At 43.1% G+C, this 21,062-nt stretch overlaps 1 protein-coding gene across 6 annotated transcripts in view; it reads right to left on the reverse strand.

The window, feature by feature from the left end:
* Window positions 1–21,062, reverse strand: part of pcnt (pericentrin) — a 185,144-nt gene that overhangs the window by 48,327 nt on the left and 115,755 nt on the right. For 5 of the 6 annotated variants that reach the window (XM_033024217.1, XM_033024221.1, XM_033024222.1 and 2 more), the window contains 6 exons: window positions 20,313–20,483; window positions 17,905–18,057; window positions 17,546–17,716; window positions 15,892–16,881; window positions 12,194–12,355; window positions 10,253–10,804 (listed from right to left, as the gene is read on the reverse strand). In XM_033024217.1, coding sequence (XP_032880108.1) covers window positions 10,253–10,804; window positions 12,194–12,355; window positions 15,892–16,881; window positions 17,546–17,716; window positions 17,905–18,057; window positions 20,313–20,483 — 2,199 coding nt within the window. The remainder of the gene's footprint in view (window positions 1–10,252; window positions 10,805–12,193; window positions 12,356–15,891; window positions 16,882–17,545; window positions 17,717–17,904; window positions 18,058–20,312; window positions 20,484–21,062) is intronic. The other variant, XM_033024218.1, reaches the window with a different exon arrangement.

Genomic DNA, 21,062 nt, shown 5'->3' on the forward strand with positions numbered 1-21,062 from the left:
AAAACTGTGTGCACACTATGTGTGTTAGATGGGGAAGGAGGGGAAAAGGAATAGTAGGGAGTCAGGAAACTCGAAACTGGAAAATTCAATGTTTATACCAATGGGTGGTAAGTTATCCAGGCTGAATGTGGTGTCAGGTTGCATCTGCACTGAGGACTACACTTGTGAGTGCTGCTCCTTGGTGTAGCTCCTTTCCAACAGTGTTAAGGAACTGGGGTAGTAGCTGGACCATCTCAGCATCATCCGGGATACTATGGATGTCATAGATGGGGTTACAGTGAGGTGGTCATGCCTAGGTTATGGCAGAAAGTAGATAGGAAGCCATCGGGAGAGGGGGAAGACAGAGAATACATGAGACCACTGGAAATATTCTCCCAAAACAGGTATGCCGCTTTGGTTACTGTTGGGCAGGGTATCGGTCAGGGGAGAGCATTCTTCTGAAGAAATGGCAGGCATGTTGGTGCAGTGTGTTTCCTGCAGGATGTGGGAAGTCAGGGACACTGTTGATGCTACTGGAAACTAAACCTGCAGAAATTGTGTCCAGGTGCAGCTCCTGAATGAACGTGTTGGGGAACTGGAGAAGCAGCTGGATGACCTCAGGGCCATCCGGGAAAATGAGAGTTTCATGGACAGGACCTACAGTGAGGTTGTCAGGCAAAGGATACAGGAAGAGCGAAGGTGGATGACTGGGAGAAAGGGGAGTAACCGTGGAGTGCAGGAGACCCTAGTGGCTGTGGCAAGTGAAAACAGGTACACCCTTTTGGGAGCTGTCGGGGCAGACGACGTTTCCAGTCCAAACGGTGGACAGGTCGGTGGCTCCAATCCTAGCGATGTGACTCGACCAGCGAGACCGACGTTGGGCAGAGCCATGGTGGTGGGTGACTCCATTGTCCGAGGTGCGGACTGGAGATTCTGTGGCGGCAGGCGAGACTCGAGGATGGGATGTTGCCTCCCTGGTGCCAGGGTTCAGGATGTCACGAACCAACTTCAGAACATCCTCGAGAGAGAGAAGGTGAACAGCTGGAAGTAGTTGTGCACATGGGCACAAACGACGTCGGGAAGAAGAGGAAGGAGGTTCTGCAACGTGAGTTTAGAGAGTTAAGCAGAAGACTGAAAAGCAGGACTTCTAAGGTGGTTATCTCTGGATTGCTTCCTGTACCTTGTGCTAGTGAGGGCAGGAACAGGGAGATAGGGGATCTGATTTCCCGGATTTCCCGGATTTCCCGGATTTTTTTCCCGAATTGGACCTGGGTTTTTATCCGTTTTTTTGCCTCCCCCAGGAGATCACGAGGTTCTTGGGGTGGAGAGGGGTGATAGCGGTATAAAGGGGAGGGTAGTGTCTTGTGTTCTGTGTCTTGTGTCTACTGTTTGTGGGTAAGTGTGTCTGTTTAGTGTTCAGCCATGAGCGAATGGCGGTGCGGGCTCGACGGACCTGGTGGTCTACTCTCGCACCTACTTTCTATGTTTCTATGTTTCTATGAATGGGTGGCTGGGGGGCTGGAGCAGGGATTTAGATTTATAGACCACTGGGATCTCTTCTGGGGTAGGGGTGACCTGTACAAAAGGGATGGGTTACACCTTAACTGGAGGGGGATCAACGTTCTGGCAGGCAGGTTTGCTAGTGCTACACGTGTGGGTGTAAACTAAATAGTGGGGGGGAGGGATTGACAAATTTGGAGTATAAAGATGGAGTTAAAGTGGAAATGAGTACAGGAAAAGTTACAAAAGACTCCCTAATTAATGGGAAGGAAAGTTCGAGAAGGGATAAGAGAGTAAGGTCAGAGCCAATATTGACCGATGTAAGAGGGGAGGTGAATACCGAAGTTAAATTGTTGTATATGAATGTGCAAAGTATAAGAAATAAAGTAGATAAGCTTGAGGCTCAGTTACAAATTGGCAAGTATGATGTTGTGGGAATTACAGAGACATGGCTGCAAGAGGACCAGGGCTGGGAACTGAATATTCAAGGGTATACGTCCTATCGAAAAGACAGACAGGTGGGCAGAGGAGGTGGGGTAGCTCTGTTGGTGAGGAGTGAAATTCAGTCCCTTGCAAGGGGTGACATTAAAACAGGAGATGTGGAGTCAGTATGGATAGAACTGAGGAATTGTAAGGGTAAAAAGACGCTAATGGTAGCCTGGATATAGGGTGCAAGTTGAATCAAGAGTTAAAATTGGCATGTCATAAAAGTAATGCTACGGTTGTTATGTGAGATTTGAACATGCAGGTAGATTGGGAAAATCAGGTTGGTACTGGACCCCAAGAAAGGGAGTTTGTGGAGTGCCTCCGAAATGGATTCTTAGAGCAGCTTGTACTGGAGCCTACCAGGGAGAAGGCAATTCTGGATTTAGTGTTGTGTAATGAACCGGATTTGATACGGAACTCGAGGTAAAGGAGCCATTAGGAGGTAGTGACCATAATATGATAAATTTTAATCTACAATTTGAGAGGGAGATGGGAAAATCGGAAGTATCAGTATTACAGTTGAACAAAGGGAGCCATGAGGGAGGAGCTGGCCAAAGTTGAAAGATACCCTGGCAGGGATGACAGTGGAACAACAATGGCAGGTATTTCTGGGAATAATACAGAAGGTGCAGGATCAGTTCATTCCAAAGAGGAAGAAAGATTCCAAGGGGATCCAAGTGGCAACACAAGTAGATGAATGCTAACGGGCTTGCTGATTGCTAACGCTTGCTGATTGCGCTAACGAGGGACCGGAGACCGGAGACCGGAGACGTGAGGCTGACCTACCGGACGTGAGCTACCGGACGTGAGCACACAGTTAGCTGCAGACTCCGCCCAGGACAGGAAGGCTCTGCAGGAACGGAAGGGAGTCACGACCGCGGTGCCACAGGTGCTGTCGCCGAGGGAGGACGGACGGAGCCGCGGCTCGAGAGAGTAACAGAGGCAAAGAGGTTTGCCACGCACTGCAAGGGAGCAGTGGACCAGACAGGAAGAGCGGACGGAATTACCACTAGACAGCCAAACCAGTAGGTAATTTACGGCTGGGGTGAGTACTTTCCCATTTATAGGAGGTAGGATTATATAAATAAGGGGTGTATCAATACAGTAGGGGATTCTTAAATAGGACCAGTTAATTACTTATATAAGATGGGCGGTCAGGAGATGTGCCAATACTGCGAGATGTGGGAATTTGTCGACACCATTGAAGTAGAAGATCCCTACAGCTGCAGTAAGTGTTTGAGGCTAGAGGAACTCCAGCTCCGCATTGATGAGCTGGAGACCCAACTTCATACGCTGCGGTACATCAGGGAGGGGGAGTATTACCTGGATGTTTTGTGCCAGGGGATGGTCACACCGACCAGTTTAACTAATTCAGTAGGCAGTGAGCAAGGAAAGGAAGGTGTGGCCATAAGCGAGGCAGGTAGGGGGAACCAGGAGGAGATGTGGCAGGAGCCACAGCCCTTGTCCCTGACAAGCATGACCGAGGCTCTTACTCAATGTAAGGACGGGATCAGGGGCTGTGGGAGGGATGAGCAACCTGGCTGCAGCACCGTGGATCAGGAGGCCATTCAAGAGGGGGGAGTTAGAAGAAATGCCGTAGTGATAGGGGATAGTATTATTCGGGGGGTAGATAGGGTTCTCTGCGGCCAGCAGAACATGTCCCGAAGGCTGTGTTGCCTACCCGGTGCTAGGGTTAAGGATATCTCTGCGATGCTGGAGAGAAATTTGCAGTGGGAGGGGGAGGATCCAGTGGTCGTGGTCCATGTGGGGACCAATGACATAGGAAGGACGAGGAATGAGGATCTGCTGAAGGAGTTTGAGCAGTTAGGGAATAAATTAAAAAGCAGAACCTCGAGGGTACTGATCTCCGGATTGCTACCTGAGCCACGGGCCAAATCGGCGAGGGTACGTAAAATTAAAAAGCTGAATGCGTGGCTCAAAGACTGGTGTGGGAATAATGGGTTTGGTTTCTTGGGCCACTGGCACCAGTACTGGGACAGGGGGGATCTGTTCTGTAAGGACGGACTTCACCTGAACGGTGCTGGGACTGGGGTCCTGGCAAATCATATAACTAGGGCAGTAGAGAGGTCTTTAAACTAAGTAGCGGGGGGGAGGTATCAAGGGGGGTAATAACGGCAGGGGTAGAGGAAATAGAGCAGGGTATCAGTGGGGAAGCGGAAAGTCAAAAAGTGACAGGAGACAGAATGTGTGAAGATAAAGCTCTAGATGTAAAAGGGGCAAAAACGGAAAGGAAGGGTAGTAAAAATCATCTGAAAGTGCTTTATCTAAATGCACGGAGTATTCGTAATAAGATAAATGAATTAACGGTGCAATTAAGTATATATAGTTATGATATTGTGGCCATTACGGAGACATGGCTGCAAGGGGATCAGGACTGGGAGTTAAATATAGAGGGGTACTCGACAATTAGGAAAGATAGACAGGAAAGAAAGGGAGGAGGGGTGGCCCTTTTAATAAGGGAGGGAATAACGGCAATAGAGAGGAAGGATATTGCGTTGAAGGATCAGGATAGTGAAACAGCTTGGGTACAGATAGAGAATAACAAGGGAAAAAAAACACTAATGGGTGTAATTTATAGACCTCCAAATAGCTGTGACGCTGTTAGTCAGAACATAAATCTGCAAATAGTTGACGCATGTAAAAAGGGAACTGCTGTAATCATGGGGGACTTCAATTTTCATATTAATTGGGCAAACCAAACTGGGCAGGGTAGACTAGAGGAAGAGTTTATAGAATGTATTAGAGACGGGTTCCTAGAACAGTATGTCACAGAACCGACAAGGGGGGAGGCAATCTTGGATCTGGTCCTGTGTAATGAAGCAGGATTAATTAAAAATGTCATAGTTAGGGACTCGTTGGGAACAAGTGACCACAATATGGTCGAATTCCATATTCAAATAGAAGGGGAGCAGGTTGAAACTCAGGCTAGGGTGCTTAGTCTAAATAAGGGGGATTATGAAGGTATGAGGAATGAGCTGATCAAAGTTGACTGGGATAGCAGACTCAAGAATAAGACGGTACATGAGCAGTGGTGTACGTTTAAGGGTCTACTGTATAACCTTCAAGAAAAATTTATTCCTATGAAGAAAAAAAGGGGTAAGGGTAAGAACAGTCAGCCATGGCTCAGTAAAACTATAAAGGATAGTATTCGGCTGAAGGCAAGGGCATATAAGGTAGCCAGAGATAGTGGGAGGGTAGAGGATTGGGAAGCATTTAAAGGTCAGCAAAATATAACTAAGAGATTAATTAAGACGGGGAAAATAGATTATGAAAGGAAATTAGCAAACAACATAAAAACTAATAGTAAGAGTTTTTATAGCTATATAAAAAGAAAAAGGGTGGCTAAGGTGAACGTTGGTCCATTGGAGGGTGAGACTGGAGAGTTGTTGGTGGGGAACATGGAAATGGCAAAGGCATTAAACGAGTATTTTGTATCAGTCTTCACCATAGAAGACACAAAAAATATTCCAACGCTGGATAAACAGGGGGCGGTAGGAATGGAGGAGCTAAATACTATTAAGATCACCAAGGAGGTGGTATTAGGGAAATTAATGAGACTGAAGGAGGATAAATCCCCTGGGCCTGATGGATTACATCCAAGGGTCTTGAGGGAGATAGCGGTGGGGATTGTGGATGCATTGGTGATAATTTTCCAAAACTCCCTGGAGGCAGGAACGGTCCCAGTGGATTGGAAAATGGCCAATGTAACACCTATATTTAAAAAAGGAAGTAAACAGAAGGCGGGTAACTATAGACCGGTTAGTCTAACATCGGTGGTGGGTAAAATGTTAGAGACAATTATTAAAGAAACACTAACGGGGCACTTGGATAAACATGACTTCATCGGACAGAACCAGCATGGTTTTGTGAAGGGGAAGTCCTGTTTAACGAATCTGCTCGAATTCTTTGAGGAAGTAACAACCCGGGTGGATAAAGGGGAACCGGTGGATGTGGTATACTTGGACTTCCAAAAGGCTTTTGACAAGGTGCCACACAAGAGACTATTGCTAAAAATAAAAAATTATGGGATTGGGGGTAATATATTAGCATGGGTAGAGGATTGGCTAACAAATAGGAAGCAGAGAGTGGGGATAAATGGTTCATACTCGGGATGGCAACCGGTAACTAGCGGGGTTCCGCAAGGGTCGGTGCTGGGACCCCAGTTGTTCACAATTTATATAAATGATTTGGAGGAGGGAACCAAGTGTAATATATCAAAATTTGCGGACGATACAAAAATGGGAGGAAAAGTAGGGGATGAGGAGGATAGGAAGAGTCTGCAAAAGGATATAGATAAGCTAGGTGAGTGGGCAACAACTTGGCAGATGAAGTTTAATACTAATAAATGTGAAGTCATTCACTTTGGGAAAAAAAATGATAGGGCAAGTTATTTTCTAAATGAGGAGGAGCTGCGTTGTAATGCAACGCAAAGGGATCTAGGGGTATTAGTACATGAATCACTAAAAGTTAGTATGCAGGTGCAGCAAGCAATCAGGAAGGCCAATGGAGTTTTGGCCTTTATTGCTAGGGGGATTGAGTATAAAAACACGGAGGTCTTGCTGCAGCTGTACACAGTATTAGTGAGACCACATTTGGAATACTGTGTACAGTTCTGGGGTCCATACTTAAGAAAGGATGTACTAGCCCTGGAGGCAGTGCAGCGAAGGTTTACAAGATTAATTCCTGCAATGAGGGGATTGACATATGAGGAAAGGTTAAGTAGGCTGGAACTCTACTCTTTGGAGTTTAGAAGAATGAGAGGCGATCTCATTGAAACATATAAGATCGTGAGGGGCCTTGATCGGGTGGATGCACCGAGGATGTTCCCAATGATCGGGGAAACTAGAACTAGGGGACATAGTTGCAGAATAAGGGGGGGCTCTTTTAAAACGGAGATGAGGAAGAACTTCTTCACCCAGAGGGTGGTTAATTTATGGAATTCACTGCCCCAGGGAGCAGTGGAAGCAGAAACTTTAAATATATTTAAGACTAAAATAGATGGTTTTTTAGCTGCCAAGGGGATAAGGGGCTACGGGGAGAGGGCAGGGATATGGACCTAGGTATGGTTAGTATAGAAAGACCTGAGTGATCTCCTGGACAAGTGTCGATCGCCTGGATTGGGGTCGGAGAGGAATTTCCCGGATTTTTTTCCCGAATTGGACCTGGGTTTTTATCCGGTTTTTTGCCTCTCCCAGGAGATCACGAGGTTTTTGGGGTGGAGAGGGGTGATAGCGGTATAAAGGGGAGGGTAGTGTCTTGTGTTCTGTGTCTTGTGTCTACTGTTTGTGGGTAAGTGTGTCTGTTTAGTGTTCAGCCATGAGCGAATGGCGGTGCGGGCTCGGCGGACCTGGTGGTCTACTCTCGCACCTACTTTCTATGTTTCTATGTTTCTATGAGTAAGGGGTGACCGTGGCTGAAGAAGGAAGTTAAGGACAGTATAAAAATAAAAGAGAAGAAGTTTAACATAGCAAGGTTGAGCGGGTAGCCAGAGGATTGGGAAGCTTTTAAAGAGCAACAAAAGGTAACTAAAAAGGCAATACGGAGAGAAAAGATGAGGTACGAAGGTAAGCTAGCTAAGAATATAAAGGAGGATAGTAAAAGCTTCTTTAAGTATGTGAAGAGGAAAAAATTAGTTAAGACCAAAGTTGGACCCTTGAAGACTGAAAAAGGTGAATTTATTATGGGGAACAAGGATAAGTTGAACAGATACTTTGGATCCGTCTTCACTAAGGAAGTCACAAACAATCTCCCTGCTATACTAGTTGCCAGAGGATCTAAGGTGATGGAGGAACTGAAGGAAATTCACATTTGGTAGGAAATGGTGTTGGGTAGACTGATGGGACTGAAGGCTGATAAATCCCCAGGGCCTGATGGTCTACATCCCAGGGTACTTAAGGAAGTGGCTCTTGAAATCGTGGCCGTATTGGTGATCATTTTCTAATGTTCTATAGATGCAGGATCAGTTCCTGTGGATTGGAAGGTAGCTAATGTTATCCCACTTTTTAAGAAAGGCAGGAGAGAGATAACAGGAAATTATAGACCAGTTAACCTGACATCGTTGGTGGGGATGATGCTGGAGTCAATTATACAAGATGAAAAGCAGCACATTTGGATCGCAGTAACAGGATCGGTCCGAGTCAGCATGGATTTACGATGGGGAAATCATGTTTGACTAATCTTCTGGAATTTTTTGAGGATGTAACTAGTAAAATGGACAATGGAGAGCCAGTGGATGTAGTGTACCTGGACTTTCAGAAAGCATTTGATAAGGTCCCACAAAGGAGATTAGTGGGCAAAATTAGAGTACATGGTATTGGGGGTAGGGTACTGACATGGATAGAAAATTGGTTTGCAGACAAGAAACAAAGAGTAGGGATTAACGGGTCCCTTTCAGAATGGCAGGCAGTGACTAGTGGGGTACCGTATATTTACAATATACATTAATGATTTAGATGAAGGGATTAAAAGTAACATTAGCAAATTTGCAGATGACACGAAGCCGGGTGGCCGTGTGAACTGTGAGGAGGGTGCTATGTGGATGCAGGGTGGCTTAGACAGGTTGGGTGAGTGAGCAGATGCATGCATGGCAGATGCAGTTTAATATGGATAAATGTGAAGTTATCGACTTTGGTGGCAAAACAGGAAGGCAGATTATTATCTAAATGGTGTCAAGTTGGGAAGAGGGGAAGAACAATGAGATCTGGGGGTCCTTTATTCATCAGTCACTGAAAGTAAGCATGCAGGTACAGCAGGCAGTGAAGAAAGCAAATAGCATGTTGGCCTTCATAACAAGAGGAGTTGAGTATAGGAGCAAAGAGGTCCTTCTGCAGTTGTACAGGGCCCTAGTGAGACCACAACTGCAGTATTGTGTGCAGTTTTGGTCTCCAAATTTGAGGAAGGACATTCTTGCTATTGAGGGAGTGCAGCGTAGGTTCACGAGGTTAATTCTCAGGATGGCGGGACAGTCATATGTTGATAGAATGGAGCAGCTGGGCTACTATATTCTGCAATTTAGAAGGATGAGAGGGTATCTTATTTAAACACAAAAGATTATTCAGGGTTTGGACATGCTAGACGCAGGAAACATGTTCCCGATGTTGGGTTGGAATCCAGAACCAGGGGCCACGGTTTAAGAATAAGGGGAAAGCCATTTAGAACGGAGATGAGGAAAACTTTTTTCACACAGAGGGTTGTGAATCTGTGGAATTCTCTGCCTCAGAAGGCAGTGGAGGTCAATTCTCTGAATGCTTTCAGAGAGAGTTGGATAGAGCTCTTAAAGATAGCATAGTCAGGGGATACGGGGAAAAGGCAGGAACAGGGTACTGAGTGTGGATGATCAGTCATGATCACAGTGAATGACGGTGCTGGTTCGAAGGGCCAAATGGCCTACTCCTGCACCTATTCTCCATTGTCTATTGTCTATTAGCAGCAGCAATCAGGTCTGTAGCATCGGACCGGGCTCTGAGGCAAAGTGGGGCAGGGTGTTGACAGGCAGAGCTATAGTGATATGAGGCTCGTTAGAAAGAAGGGCTGGCAGGAGATTCTGTGATAGCAAATATGACTGCAAAATGGTGTGTTTTCTCCTTGGTTCCAGAGTTCATATCTCAGAGCGGCTGCAGAACATTCTCAAGGGGGAGGGTGAGCAGTCGGATGTCATTGTGCACGTTGGCACAAATGATACAGGTGTGATAAGGGATGCTTCCTGTGGAATGATTACAGGGAGCTAGGCAAAAGATTAAAAAGCAGGATCTAAGGAAGTAGACTCCAGATTGCTCCCAGTGCCACATACTGCTGAGGATAAAAACAGGAATTTATGACAGGTGAATTTGTGGCTGACGATTTAATGTAAGGGGCAGGAATTCAGATTTAAGGACTATTGCAATCTGGAGCTAGAGCAGAGCTGTATAAGAGGGACGAGTTGCACATGAACTGGGACAAACCAATATCCTGATGGACAGTTTCCTAATGTTACTCAGGAGGGTTAAAACTAGATTGGCAAGGGGACAGGATCCAATGCCGAGTGAAGCAGGTGAGAGGCTAGAAGTTGGTAAGAAAGATGATGAAAGCAAGTTCAGTGGACAGGATAGGCAGGAGCATGGCAGGACTGTTAGTTTCAGATGCATTGATTTCAGTGCAAGAGGCCTTTTGATAAAATGTAACTATTGTGCTGAGAATGTATGACTAGTTATATAATGCTATGATTGATTCAATCACACACACACACACACATAATAAAAGTACAACATTAAAACTGTTTGATGCCCACCTTCTCTGCATTAGAATATTCAGAGAGTGAATGTGGATAATCAGATGGGGATGGAGAAGGCCGATGCCATCTGTCTTTTGCAGAGGAAATGCTCCGATCCTCTCTATCTGTGTCTTTTTCAAGTTCCGATGATCTGCTACGTATCACCTCCATTTCTGCACTGTGAACACCGCTGATCTCAGAAATTCTGGAGTTGTGCAGGCCATTCATCCATTCCAGACTTTCCTCAAACTTCCTCATCAGCTCTGGAGAACTCAGCATGCTCCCACTCATTGTGTGGTTGTAGGCAAGTGGTCGATGTCCACCTCGACTAAGAGCCTGAGAATCTTCATTGTAAATTGATGGGGTGGTCTGTGGCCTATCAGTCTCCGCATTGGACTGCTGTTGCAACTCAAGTCCCTGCCTCTGACATTTCTCAGTCAAGTCCTCCACTTCTTTTGCCCGATTCGCCAGTTCCTCCTCTTGCTGTAATAAGGCTTCCTGCAGTTGGTTCACCTGAGTTTTAAGATTGCGGGAATGGATCTCTAAGTCAGCAATGGTGTGTTCTTTTACCTATAAAAATGAAAAGCAACAAATTAAAAAATAAATTAGTAGGAGAATATGTATTTGCTTGCCTATATTGAGTACTTGACCGACTCTTATAGCAAATTGTAACATTTCCATGCTGCAAATATGATCGACAGACATGGTTGCCAGCAAATGTTCTGCAACTGACAAGTGAGCCAGCAACTGGCATGTGATAACTCCACCAAAAACAATGCAATAAACTTTATACTTCACACTTCATACATTTTGTTAAGGAGAAGCAATGTTTGAGGGGGGTGGGGGGGTGAAGTGTTGTGTTTTGAGGGTAAGCATTGAAGCTTTGGCAAGAGAGACCTTGGCAAGGGACGGAGTTTAGTTTCGTTTAGAGATACAGCATGGAAACAGGCCCTTCAGCCCACTGAGACCTCGCCGAACATCAATCACCCATTCGCACGAGTCCCATGATATCCCATTTTCTCATCCACTCTCTACACACTAGGGGAACTTTACAGAGGCCAATTACTGACTGGTGCAGCTGGTAAAACCACTGCCTCACAGCGAGTGTGTAGGGAGCGGCATAGAAAGTGAGATAACATAGAACTAGTATGAATGGATGATCGATGGTCAGCATTGGAGTCGGCTTGTAAACTAAACCTACAAACCTGCCCATCTTTGGATTGTGGGAGGAAACAGGAGCACATGGAGGAAAATCACAATTATTTTTTAAATGTAACACAGTTAAATACATTTCTCAGTGAACTAATCATCTTTAAAGGTTACTCTGGAAATAGGATCCAGGTGTGTCTTTAAAGGGAGCTCGAGAAACAGCGTATATACATTAACAATTTTGGTAGGTGGAGCGGTTAGTAAGTTTGTGGATGACGTCAAAATTACTGGTGTGGTGGACGGCGAATTTTGTTTCAGGTTACAATAAGATCTAGATCAACTGAGAAAATAAGCAAAGGAATAGCAGATGGAATTGAACTTGGACATGTTTGCATTTGATGCATTTTGGTGAAGGTAAACCATGCAGGGTATACAAAGTGACAGCCATAACTGGAATATTTTCTTGGATATGTTAACTCTGTGTTAATTCATTAAAAGGTAGCCATTGTTTTGTTTACTGTCGCACTCTCCCAATCTACGATAACCGTTAAAATTACTTTTCCTTTTTATTTTGTTTTGTACTTAGCTAGGAGATCATAGGTCTGAGTAGGCTGTATTGATTGTACATATTGATTAGCTCAGACAATGTGACCAAAGGTTTTTGTTCCCGTCACAACTTGCACAACTTGTTGGTAAACTGGAATATTTTACAAATGTAACAGCAAAGTGAATTCAACTGCAAATCACAAGAAAAATAATTGGTTTACATAGAGGAATTTAACAAGACATTATTAGTCCTTAATCTCTCACCTGTTCAGCCTCCAGCAGTTTATCTATGTTCTCTACACTAGAGTTCAGTTCTTCCTTAACTGCAGAAAGATCTGCTTGCAGGGTCTCATGTTCAATATTTAGCTGGGTGATGATCATTTCCTTCTGCTGCAAGGTAGCTTCCAACTGTTTCAGCTTCTCCTGCTTTTGGAAATAAGAAATACCCATTCCCATTAGCCATTTTGAGGGCAGAACAGCATTTTAATTTTGTGTAATTAGATTTATTGATCATTAGAACAAATCAGTTCCAATGTTTCCCCTGCAGATTAACTGGAAATATTCAGTTAGTGAAGATATATTGAAAAAATAACAAGCATTCATTGCAGCCATTTTCAGTTTAAGAGTTTGCAAACTTCTGTTCCCAGATAGATCTGGCTCATTGGTTTTGCTGGTCATGGAAGCAAATAACTGAGTCACACAGAGCATGGTCAAAACTGATCACTGATTTAAGCTCAATTTTCAAAGTGAAACATCTTAGGTTAAATGAAACCACTCAGTAATGAGGAAGGATGACCAGGATTTTGCACCAAATGAATTACATAGAAAAAAATAGGTGCAGGAGTAGGCCATCCCATGGCTTATCATCCAAAATCAGTGCCCCATTCCTGCTTTTTCCCCATATCCCTTGATTCAGTTAGCCCCAAGAGCTAAAGCTAACTCTCTCTAGAAAACATTCACTGAATTGGCCTCCACTGCTGTCAGTGGCAGAGAATTCCACAGATTCACAACTCTCTGGGTGAAAAAGTCTTTCCTCATCTCAGTCCTAAATGGCCTGCCCCTTATTCTTAACTTGTGACCCCTGGTTCTGGACCTCCCCCAACACGGGGAATATTTTTTCTGCATCTAGCCTGTCTGGAGTGTAGTGTATTGCTTTATCGAACACAACACTGTCCAATCCCTTAAGAATGTTATATGTTTCTATAAGATCCCCTCTCATCCTTCTAAACTCCAGTGAATACAAGCCCAGTCTGGGCAATTGCTACTGGAAGAAGATGTACGTAATGCCAAGACACGAATAGCTCAGTTGTGATACGCTACAACTACTACTGATGCATAAGCATTGGATATGCACAATGTGATTAACTATCTTGGAGACAGAAGAAACTATGATCTGAAGTTACCTTCAGTCTTTGAATCATATTGATCCAAACACAGTACAAGTATAGAAGGGTCCCAATCCGAAATGTCACCTATCCATTTTGTCCAGCGATGCTGCCTGATCCGCTGAGTCACTCCAGCATTTTATGACTATCTTTGGGATCAAATGTAAGCTCTCCATCTTTGTCGATAATAAGAAAGGAGGAAGGCGAATAATGAGAATGAAATGAAGCTTCAAGGTGATATTGACAGGCTGAGTGATGAGCAACAACATGTTGTACAGATGGAGTACAATGTGCAAAAAAGTGAAATCACTTACCCGTGTAGAAAAAGTAGAAATATCTAGTCATTTTTATACCTATTACCAGCCACACTTTGTACTGCCCTTCTTCTCTTCCAGCTTCGCTCTCGCTCCCCCCCCCCCCCCCCCCCGCAATCAGTCTGAAGAAGGGACCGGACTCGAAACATCACCTATTCTTGTTCTCCAGGGATGCTGCCTAACATTTCAAGGTACTCCCGCACTTAAGAATCATAGTCATATAGCATGGAAACAGGCCCTTCAGCCCAACTTGCCCACACTGACCAACGTGTCCCATCTACACTAGTCCCACCTACCTGCCTTTGGCCCATATCCCTTTTAATCTATCCGGTCTAAATATTTCTACCTAAATATACCTGCCTCAACTATGTCCTCCAGTAACTCATTCCACACACCCCTCAGGTTCCTATTAAATCTTTCCCCCTTCACTTTAACCCCATGTCCTCTAGTTTTCGATTCTCCAACTCTGGGCACAAGACTGTGTATTTTCCCGATCTATTTATCTCATGATTTGGTACACATCTATAAGATCACCACTCATCCTCCTGCACTCCAAGGAATCATGTCCTTGCCAGCTCAACCTCTCCCTGTTCCTCAGACCTCCGAGTCCTAGCAATAAGCTCATAAATCCTTTCCAGCGAGACAACATCTTTCCTATAACATGGTGCCCAAAACTGAACACAACACTCTAAATGTGGCCTCACCAGTAATAGGCCCCCTTTGGTCATGACTGACCATGGGTAATGCATCCTAGTTTGCAGGTGCATCCAAGCCTGGGCGATGTCATATGGAGGACAGGCTGCCTATGCAGCACGTCCCCCCTCTCCACGTTGCTGATCAATCCAAAGGAACAGCAGGGCCATTACAGTTTGGCACCAGCTCCATCGCAGGAGCTGCCAGAGCGAGGTTGTTGACAACGACAAACTGCCTTAGGGGCTCCAACTCCGGATTTTCTTGAGGTTTACTCCAGGAGCCTTTTCCATGACTGGATATGGCCACAAGGCAGTGGAGGTTTTCAATCAGAGTTTTCCCTCTCATAGATGGACTGCCCTCCCAGGCTGACGAGCCCCATCTGCCCGAGACTCATGGGGGCGGGAGCGTCTACCTTCCCGTGCAGGTTTATAGCACCTGCCCACTGCCTATAGGGCTCACCAACATCTAATATAATTGCAACATGACTTCCCAACTTCTATGCTCAATACTGCGATAAAAAAGCCAATGTGCCGAAAGCTTTTTTGTCTGCCCTATCTACCTTTGACGCCATTTTCAAGACTTTGTGCCTTTTCTGGTAAACCTGCAACTGCAGTTCCTTATTTGTATTTTTTTTTTAAATGGTGATACCATGGGAAATGTTCACAGAGAACATAACAGTACAACACAGGAATAGACCCTTTGTCCCTCCATGTTTGTGCCGAACATGATGTCATGACCATCTCTTATCTGCCTTTACATACTATAGACACAAAATGCTGGAGTAACTCAGCGGGACAGGTAGCATCTCTGGAGAGACGGAATGGGTGATGTTTCAGGTCGAGACTCTTCTTCAGACTAGTCAAGGGAAAGGGAAACGAGAGATATAGACAGTGATGTAGAGCGATAGAACAAATGAATGAGAGATATGCAAAAAAGTAACGATGATATAGGCCATTGTTAGCTGTTTGCTTGGTGAGAACGGGAACCTGGTACGACTTGGGCAGGGGAAGGATGGAGAGAGAGGGAGTGCAGCATGAAATATACTTAAAGCATGCAATAGATTAGATGTAGAGATGATGTTCCTCTTCTTGAAGTCTAAAACAGATTCAAAGAGTCAAACTAGTGATGGGTCATTCATAATGCAGTAAATCCATGGAATATTTTCTTTGAGCTGGAGTAAAGTGGAGATTCAGACTTGTACTCAAAGCTGAAACCAACAGTTTTCTGGATATTTTAGGAATCGATGGATATGGGAATTGTGGTGGAAATAAAATCGGGTTAGCAGCCACAATCTTGTTGAATGGTGTTCTACGTTCGAGAATTGAATGGGAAACTTTCACATAGGAAATAATCCTATATCTTTTAACTCTTCAGTTCTTGCTCTGATGAAAAATGAAGATTTAGAACTTTTGCGGGATGTAATATTATGTACTGGAGAAACTACGTGCATTACCTCACTTACATAAAGTATTACATATTAAACATATTCTAGATTGTGCAAATCTTCACTCCGAAAGTACCCACCATAAATGTTTGTCAGTACTCTCAGGGGAAGTAGAAATGGACTCACCAAAGCATCATCTTTCACCTTTATTTTTGCAGCAGTCGGGGTAGTGCGAACAGATTGCTGTTCACTCTCAAGTTGGTTCAATTGATTTTTTAGTTTTTCATTCTGGCCCTCCTGTCTGGATAATTCACCCTCCAAACGCTCAACTTCGACTTGTAGATTCATACTCTTCTGCTTCAGTGTCTGAAGCAGACAATCACGCTCCAGAAGGTCAGAGTGTAAGGTTTTTAATTCATCATTACATTTTTGGAACAGAGCTGTTTTTTCTGCCAGTTCCTGTTCAAGCTCCACGATTCTATTTGGAAATAATCTTATATCTTTTAACTCTTCCTGTCTTTGTTTCTCAATCATTTGCAGCAGCTTCTCCTTTTCATTCTGAGCATCTTCCAGTTCTTGGACACGTGATGAGAGAAGAGATACATCAGCATCTCTTTGGGAAATGTGAATCTTCAACAAACTGTTGTCCTCCTGAAGACCATTGGATTGCAGCTGAAGTGACGCGAACTCCTGCTGCTGCTGCTGATTCATCTCCTGCAGGTTTTGAAGGCTTGTTTGCAAAACTTCCAACTTCTCTTGGAAACAAACTTCATTTTTATCCAAGAGCTGCAGAAAACCTTCTCTAGTCATTGTCTCAGTCTGATCCTGAAACTCTGCTGTGTGCATATAAAGATCTTTTTTGTAGTCTCCAGCACCTCTGTTATCTACTGACTTAAATGCCAGCTCCTGTTGCAGATTGTCATGAAGTCCTCTGGAGAATGTCGTATTTGGTCCAGAGCCTTTCTCCATGCTGAAAATATCAAGTTCTTCCTGAGAATCACTGACTTCATGGCAATTTGGACCCAACAGTGACAGTTCTTGCTGCAGTTTCTCTATAACCTCAATGAGGTGCTCAATCTCCTCTTCTTTTGCCTGACGTAGTCTTTCTTGGTCAACAGTAAGTTGTTCAATTTGTGTTTTCAGCTCTTCAATTTCATCATTTTTCTCTTCAAATGCCTGAAATAAAAAGACAATCACATCACTGATGTATATCACTCTAGCAAAAAATAATTTTCCTATTATTGTCCCCTTTTGACGCATCATTTTGCCCTTCAGTCTCCTGATCATTTCTGCCTTCTAGCCAATCATAAACTTTCTCTTTGATTTTTTACAACCCTTTATCCTCCCAAATACTCCTTTCCATCTCTCATATTTGCTTTTAAATTGTTAAAATCAGCAATGCATTCACCATTTAATGTAACCTGAAAGATAAATTCAGAATCTCCATTAATAGATGCTGTTTGACTTGCTGGTCGCTTCCATATTTTCTATCTTTACTCCCAATGCAGTGCATGTTTGAATGTTATAAATAGACTGACCAAGGTCATCAAAATGACTAAGGAAGTAAAAACTATTCATTCATCATTACCAAATAACTAATTGGCTATAAACAGCTTTTGGGAGACCTTGAAATCATAAAAGAGATCCAGATCCTTCCTTTCTCATGAGGAGAATGCAGTGATTCAGAATTAGAATAGTGAAAGCTGGATAATTGAAGGATAGTTCAACTCAATACAATGAATTACATTTAAATATATTTTAACTAAAGAGCTTTATTAATTGCAAACCTAACTGTCATGAAGTGCAATAAACAAGCTGTTGGTAACATAGTCATGGTTACCTTGTTGTCTAAAGTATTTTCCATTTCCTTCTGCAGCTTGAAGATCTGTTCCTTTAGCTCATCAATTTCCTGGTTCTTCTCCATCAGCAACGCTTGGGGCAGCTGTAATCCTGATGCTTTGCCATTATCTACTTCCAAGCCTAAGCGCATATGGAGACTGGCCACATCTTCCTGTATGTGGAATTGTTAGGAAGATGTGTTGCAGGATGCAAGTCAGAATAAACAAGAGATTGTTAGGTAATGGTACTAAATAATGAAACAGTATCAGTCAGTTATTTAGTTATACACCCATTATGAATTGAAGGTATTTTTGTTGACTAGATTCAGGGCGGGAAAAAACAAAACAAAAAAAAACTTGCCTTCACACGGATGTTCTCCTCGTGGAGCTGGTTGATTGTTATTGCCGACTGCTTTGTTTGGATTTCCAGCTGCATGTTCAATTGCAGCATCTCATCATTTTTATTCATCAAATTTTCTCTGAATTGATCAAGCTGCTCCTCAAGGATTTGGATCTAGAAAACACCAAAATATACCCCATGTTGCTTAAAGTGAGATTGAATTCTTTACCATACAAATTTCAGTAAACATCTCGTCTTCCTAGAGAACAGGAACATATTACCACGCAAGCTTGCACCACTATTTATTAAAAATTAAAATATCCCAATTCCCACCCTAGCCCCTTAATATTTGAAGAAATTAACTAAATGAATGTAAACTTGGAAATGGAAAACTGAAGGATTGTGTGAAAGAAACAACATGTAACTATATATATCAACCTTATTAAAGCCAATAAATTATTTCTGGTGATTTTTTTAAGCCACATATAGTAGCCAATTTACTACCTATAGTTCCAAAATCAAGTCAAAAAGTCAATGATTATCTCACTGTGCTATTGGTTGCATAGGATGAGAGGATTAGAAATTATAGTGCTGGTAATCAGATTCTAGAAAGTATTAAATCACACTGTTGTACTGTGATAAATAGCTCTGCACACAATCAGAGGCAGAGCGAAGCATAGATAAACAGTCAGAGCTTATTCCCCAGAAAGGGAAATAACAAATACTGGAGAGCATAGCCTGAAGGTAAAAGCAAAGTTTAAAGAAGATGTGCGGGCAAGTTTTTTTTACACAGAATGTGATGAATGTCGTGGTGGAGCGCTGACGATAGTGGCATTTAAGAGACTTTTAGATAACCACATAGTAAGTTATACACGGAATGGACAGATATGGATTTTGTGCAGGCATATAAGGTTTGGCCTTGGCATCATGTTCGCCACAGACATTGTGGGCCTCGGGCTTGTTCCTGAGCTGTACTGTTCATTGTTCTATGTTGATCATCATCGGCAAGTTAGGCTGTGACCAAATGGTCTATCCTAAGTCTTTATAGATAATATAATTACTAAGTCCCTTTCTGTGGCAACTTGCAAACTTGGCATGACACACTGATCTGTTCTGTATTATGCCTACAATATTCTGTTGTTCTTCAGCAAGCAAGAACTTCATTGTCCTATCTGGGACACATGACAATAAACTCTGTTGACTTGACGAGAAATATTCGGAATTAATGCTCAGAAGCACGTGTGTTGAGATAAAGCATGCATCACTTAATTTAGATTTTTGGTCAGTAACATAATCAAACAATATAGACTGGGACTGTCAGGGTGCCAAGAACTTAGACAGGGCATAATTTGTCAAATGTGTTCAGGAAAATTTCCTCAGGCAATATGTAGTGGGCCCTACATGGGAGAGGGAAGATTTGATCTAGCCATAGGGAATTGGGAGGGGCAAATGGTTGACGTGTTCGTGGACAAGCATTTTAGGACCAGTGACCACTGTTCTATTAGCTTTAAGATAGTTATGGATAGAGATAGGGCGGATCCATGAGTTAAAATTCAAAATAGGGGCAAGGCCAACTTTGAAGGTACGCAAAGAGAAATTTGTTTAAACGGAGAATGATTATGACCTGGAACTCACCGTCTCCAAGGATGACAGAAACAACCAATCAGGATTTTCAAAGGAACTGGTCAGACAGTTGTGGAAAAATAAATTGCAGACCTACAGTCCGTTATTGGGGAAACAGAGAAGAATGGACTGGTGTGCAAGGAGCCAGCAAGGATTAAGTAGGCCCTATTTAATTCTTATTTTCCTCTTTATTATTCTATGATTCCATTAGATTCATGTTGGATAACTAATAAGGCCATATAAGGTCCCAACCCAACTTTGTGCAATCGACTAAAGAACAGAAAGAATATTGAGATGTGTACAGTATTAATATTATATCCTCAATAACTGCTGACCTGAAATTCTGAAAATAATTCCTTTGTTTACTACCTTAGTTCCTTATGGTTTTATTGGTCTCTGTTCAACAAATTAAGCACTCAACTTCCAGTGGCCTTTCACTTGATTTCTCCATCCAACTCCCATCTTTTGCACTATTCCAATCTCATGAAGTTATCAACTGGAAGCATTAACTCTGGTTCTCTCTTCACAGATGCTACCTGACCTGCTGTGTCTCGCTGAGAATTTTTTGAATCTGATTTCTCAAAATTCATTCTCTTTTTACTTTGAGGTACGGTTTGTTCCAGATTTTCAGGGATTATTAATTAGAGAAGGACATCAGATTGACCATTAAGTTTACAAACCGAATAAGTCGATTCCCCGATTGCAAACTAATTTCATTGGTAGCAATCATGTTGCCTCTGGTTAGGACACCCTAATTAAACTATTATACATTGGAATTAATCATAAATTGTTTCCCTCAATTCTACCTCATCCTCCTTAGTCTGGAGAGCCTGTCGTTCATCCAGTAACTGCTCCTTTAGTGTCTGACCAGAAAGCCCTTCAGTGGGTACTCTATGTCTCACTTCATCCAGTTTTGACTGTAGAGAAGAGATCTGCATCAGATTACTGTACTGCTGCTGCTGTAAAGATTCTTTGTCCTGTCAAAAACACAATAAATATATTAGTTCAGCTAATGCCTTTTTAAAGAAAAATATTCTATTTAGTTGGATTAATTTTGTTCTTATGTATTCTGTGCATTTCAATTTAAATCAACACAAGAGTGAGGAGCAGGAGCTGGCCACACTTCTGCCCCACTATTTAATATGATCACCGCTGATCTGACAGCAACCTCTGCGCCACATTCCCTTCTACCCAGATAAATCTTTCACCTGCTGAGGGAGGCAGAGGGGCAATTTGGGATTGCAAGGAATCCATAGACTGAGCAATGTTCAAGGACTTGGCAACAGACCTGAATGAATGCACCACGGTTGTTACTGACTTCATAAGAAAACGTGTGGAGGAGTGTGTTTCCTGCAAAACCATCCAATTTTCCCCCCCCAAAAAGAAGCCTCTGATGAACCAGGTTAGATGTAATTTCTGGTTTAGATATCTGCCTGACCCGCTGAGTTCCTCCTGCACTTTGTGTTTTGCTCAGGATTCCAGCATCTGAAGTTTCATGTGTCTTTATTAGCTTGCGGTTTGTTGGTAATTGAAAGAAATTGAATACTATGTAGTTG

The sequence above is a fragment of the Amblyraja radiata genome, chromosome 7 (genome assembly GCF_010909765.2).
Source record: "Amblyraja radiata isolate CabotCenter1 chromosome 7, sAmbRad1.1.pri, whole genome shotgun sequence".
NCBI classification, from domain to species: Eukaryota; Metazoa; Chordata; class Chondrichthyes; order Rajiformes; family Rajidae; genus Amblyraja; species Amblyraja radiata.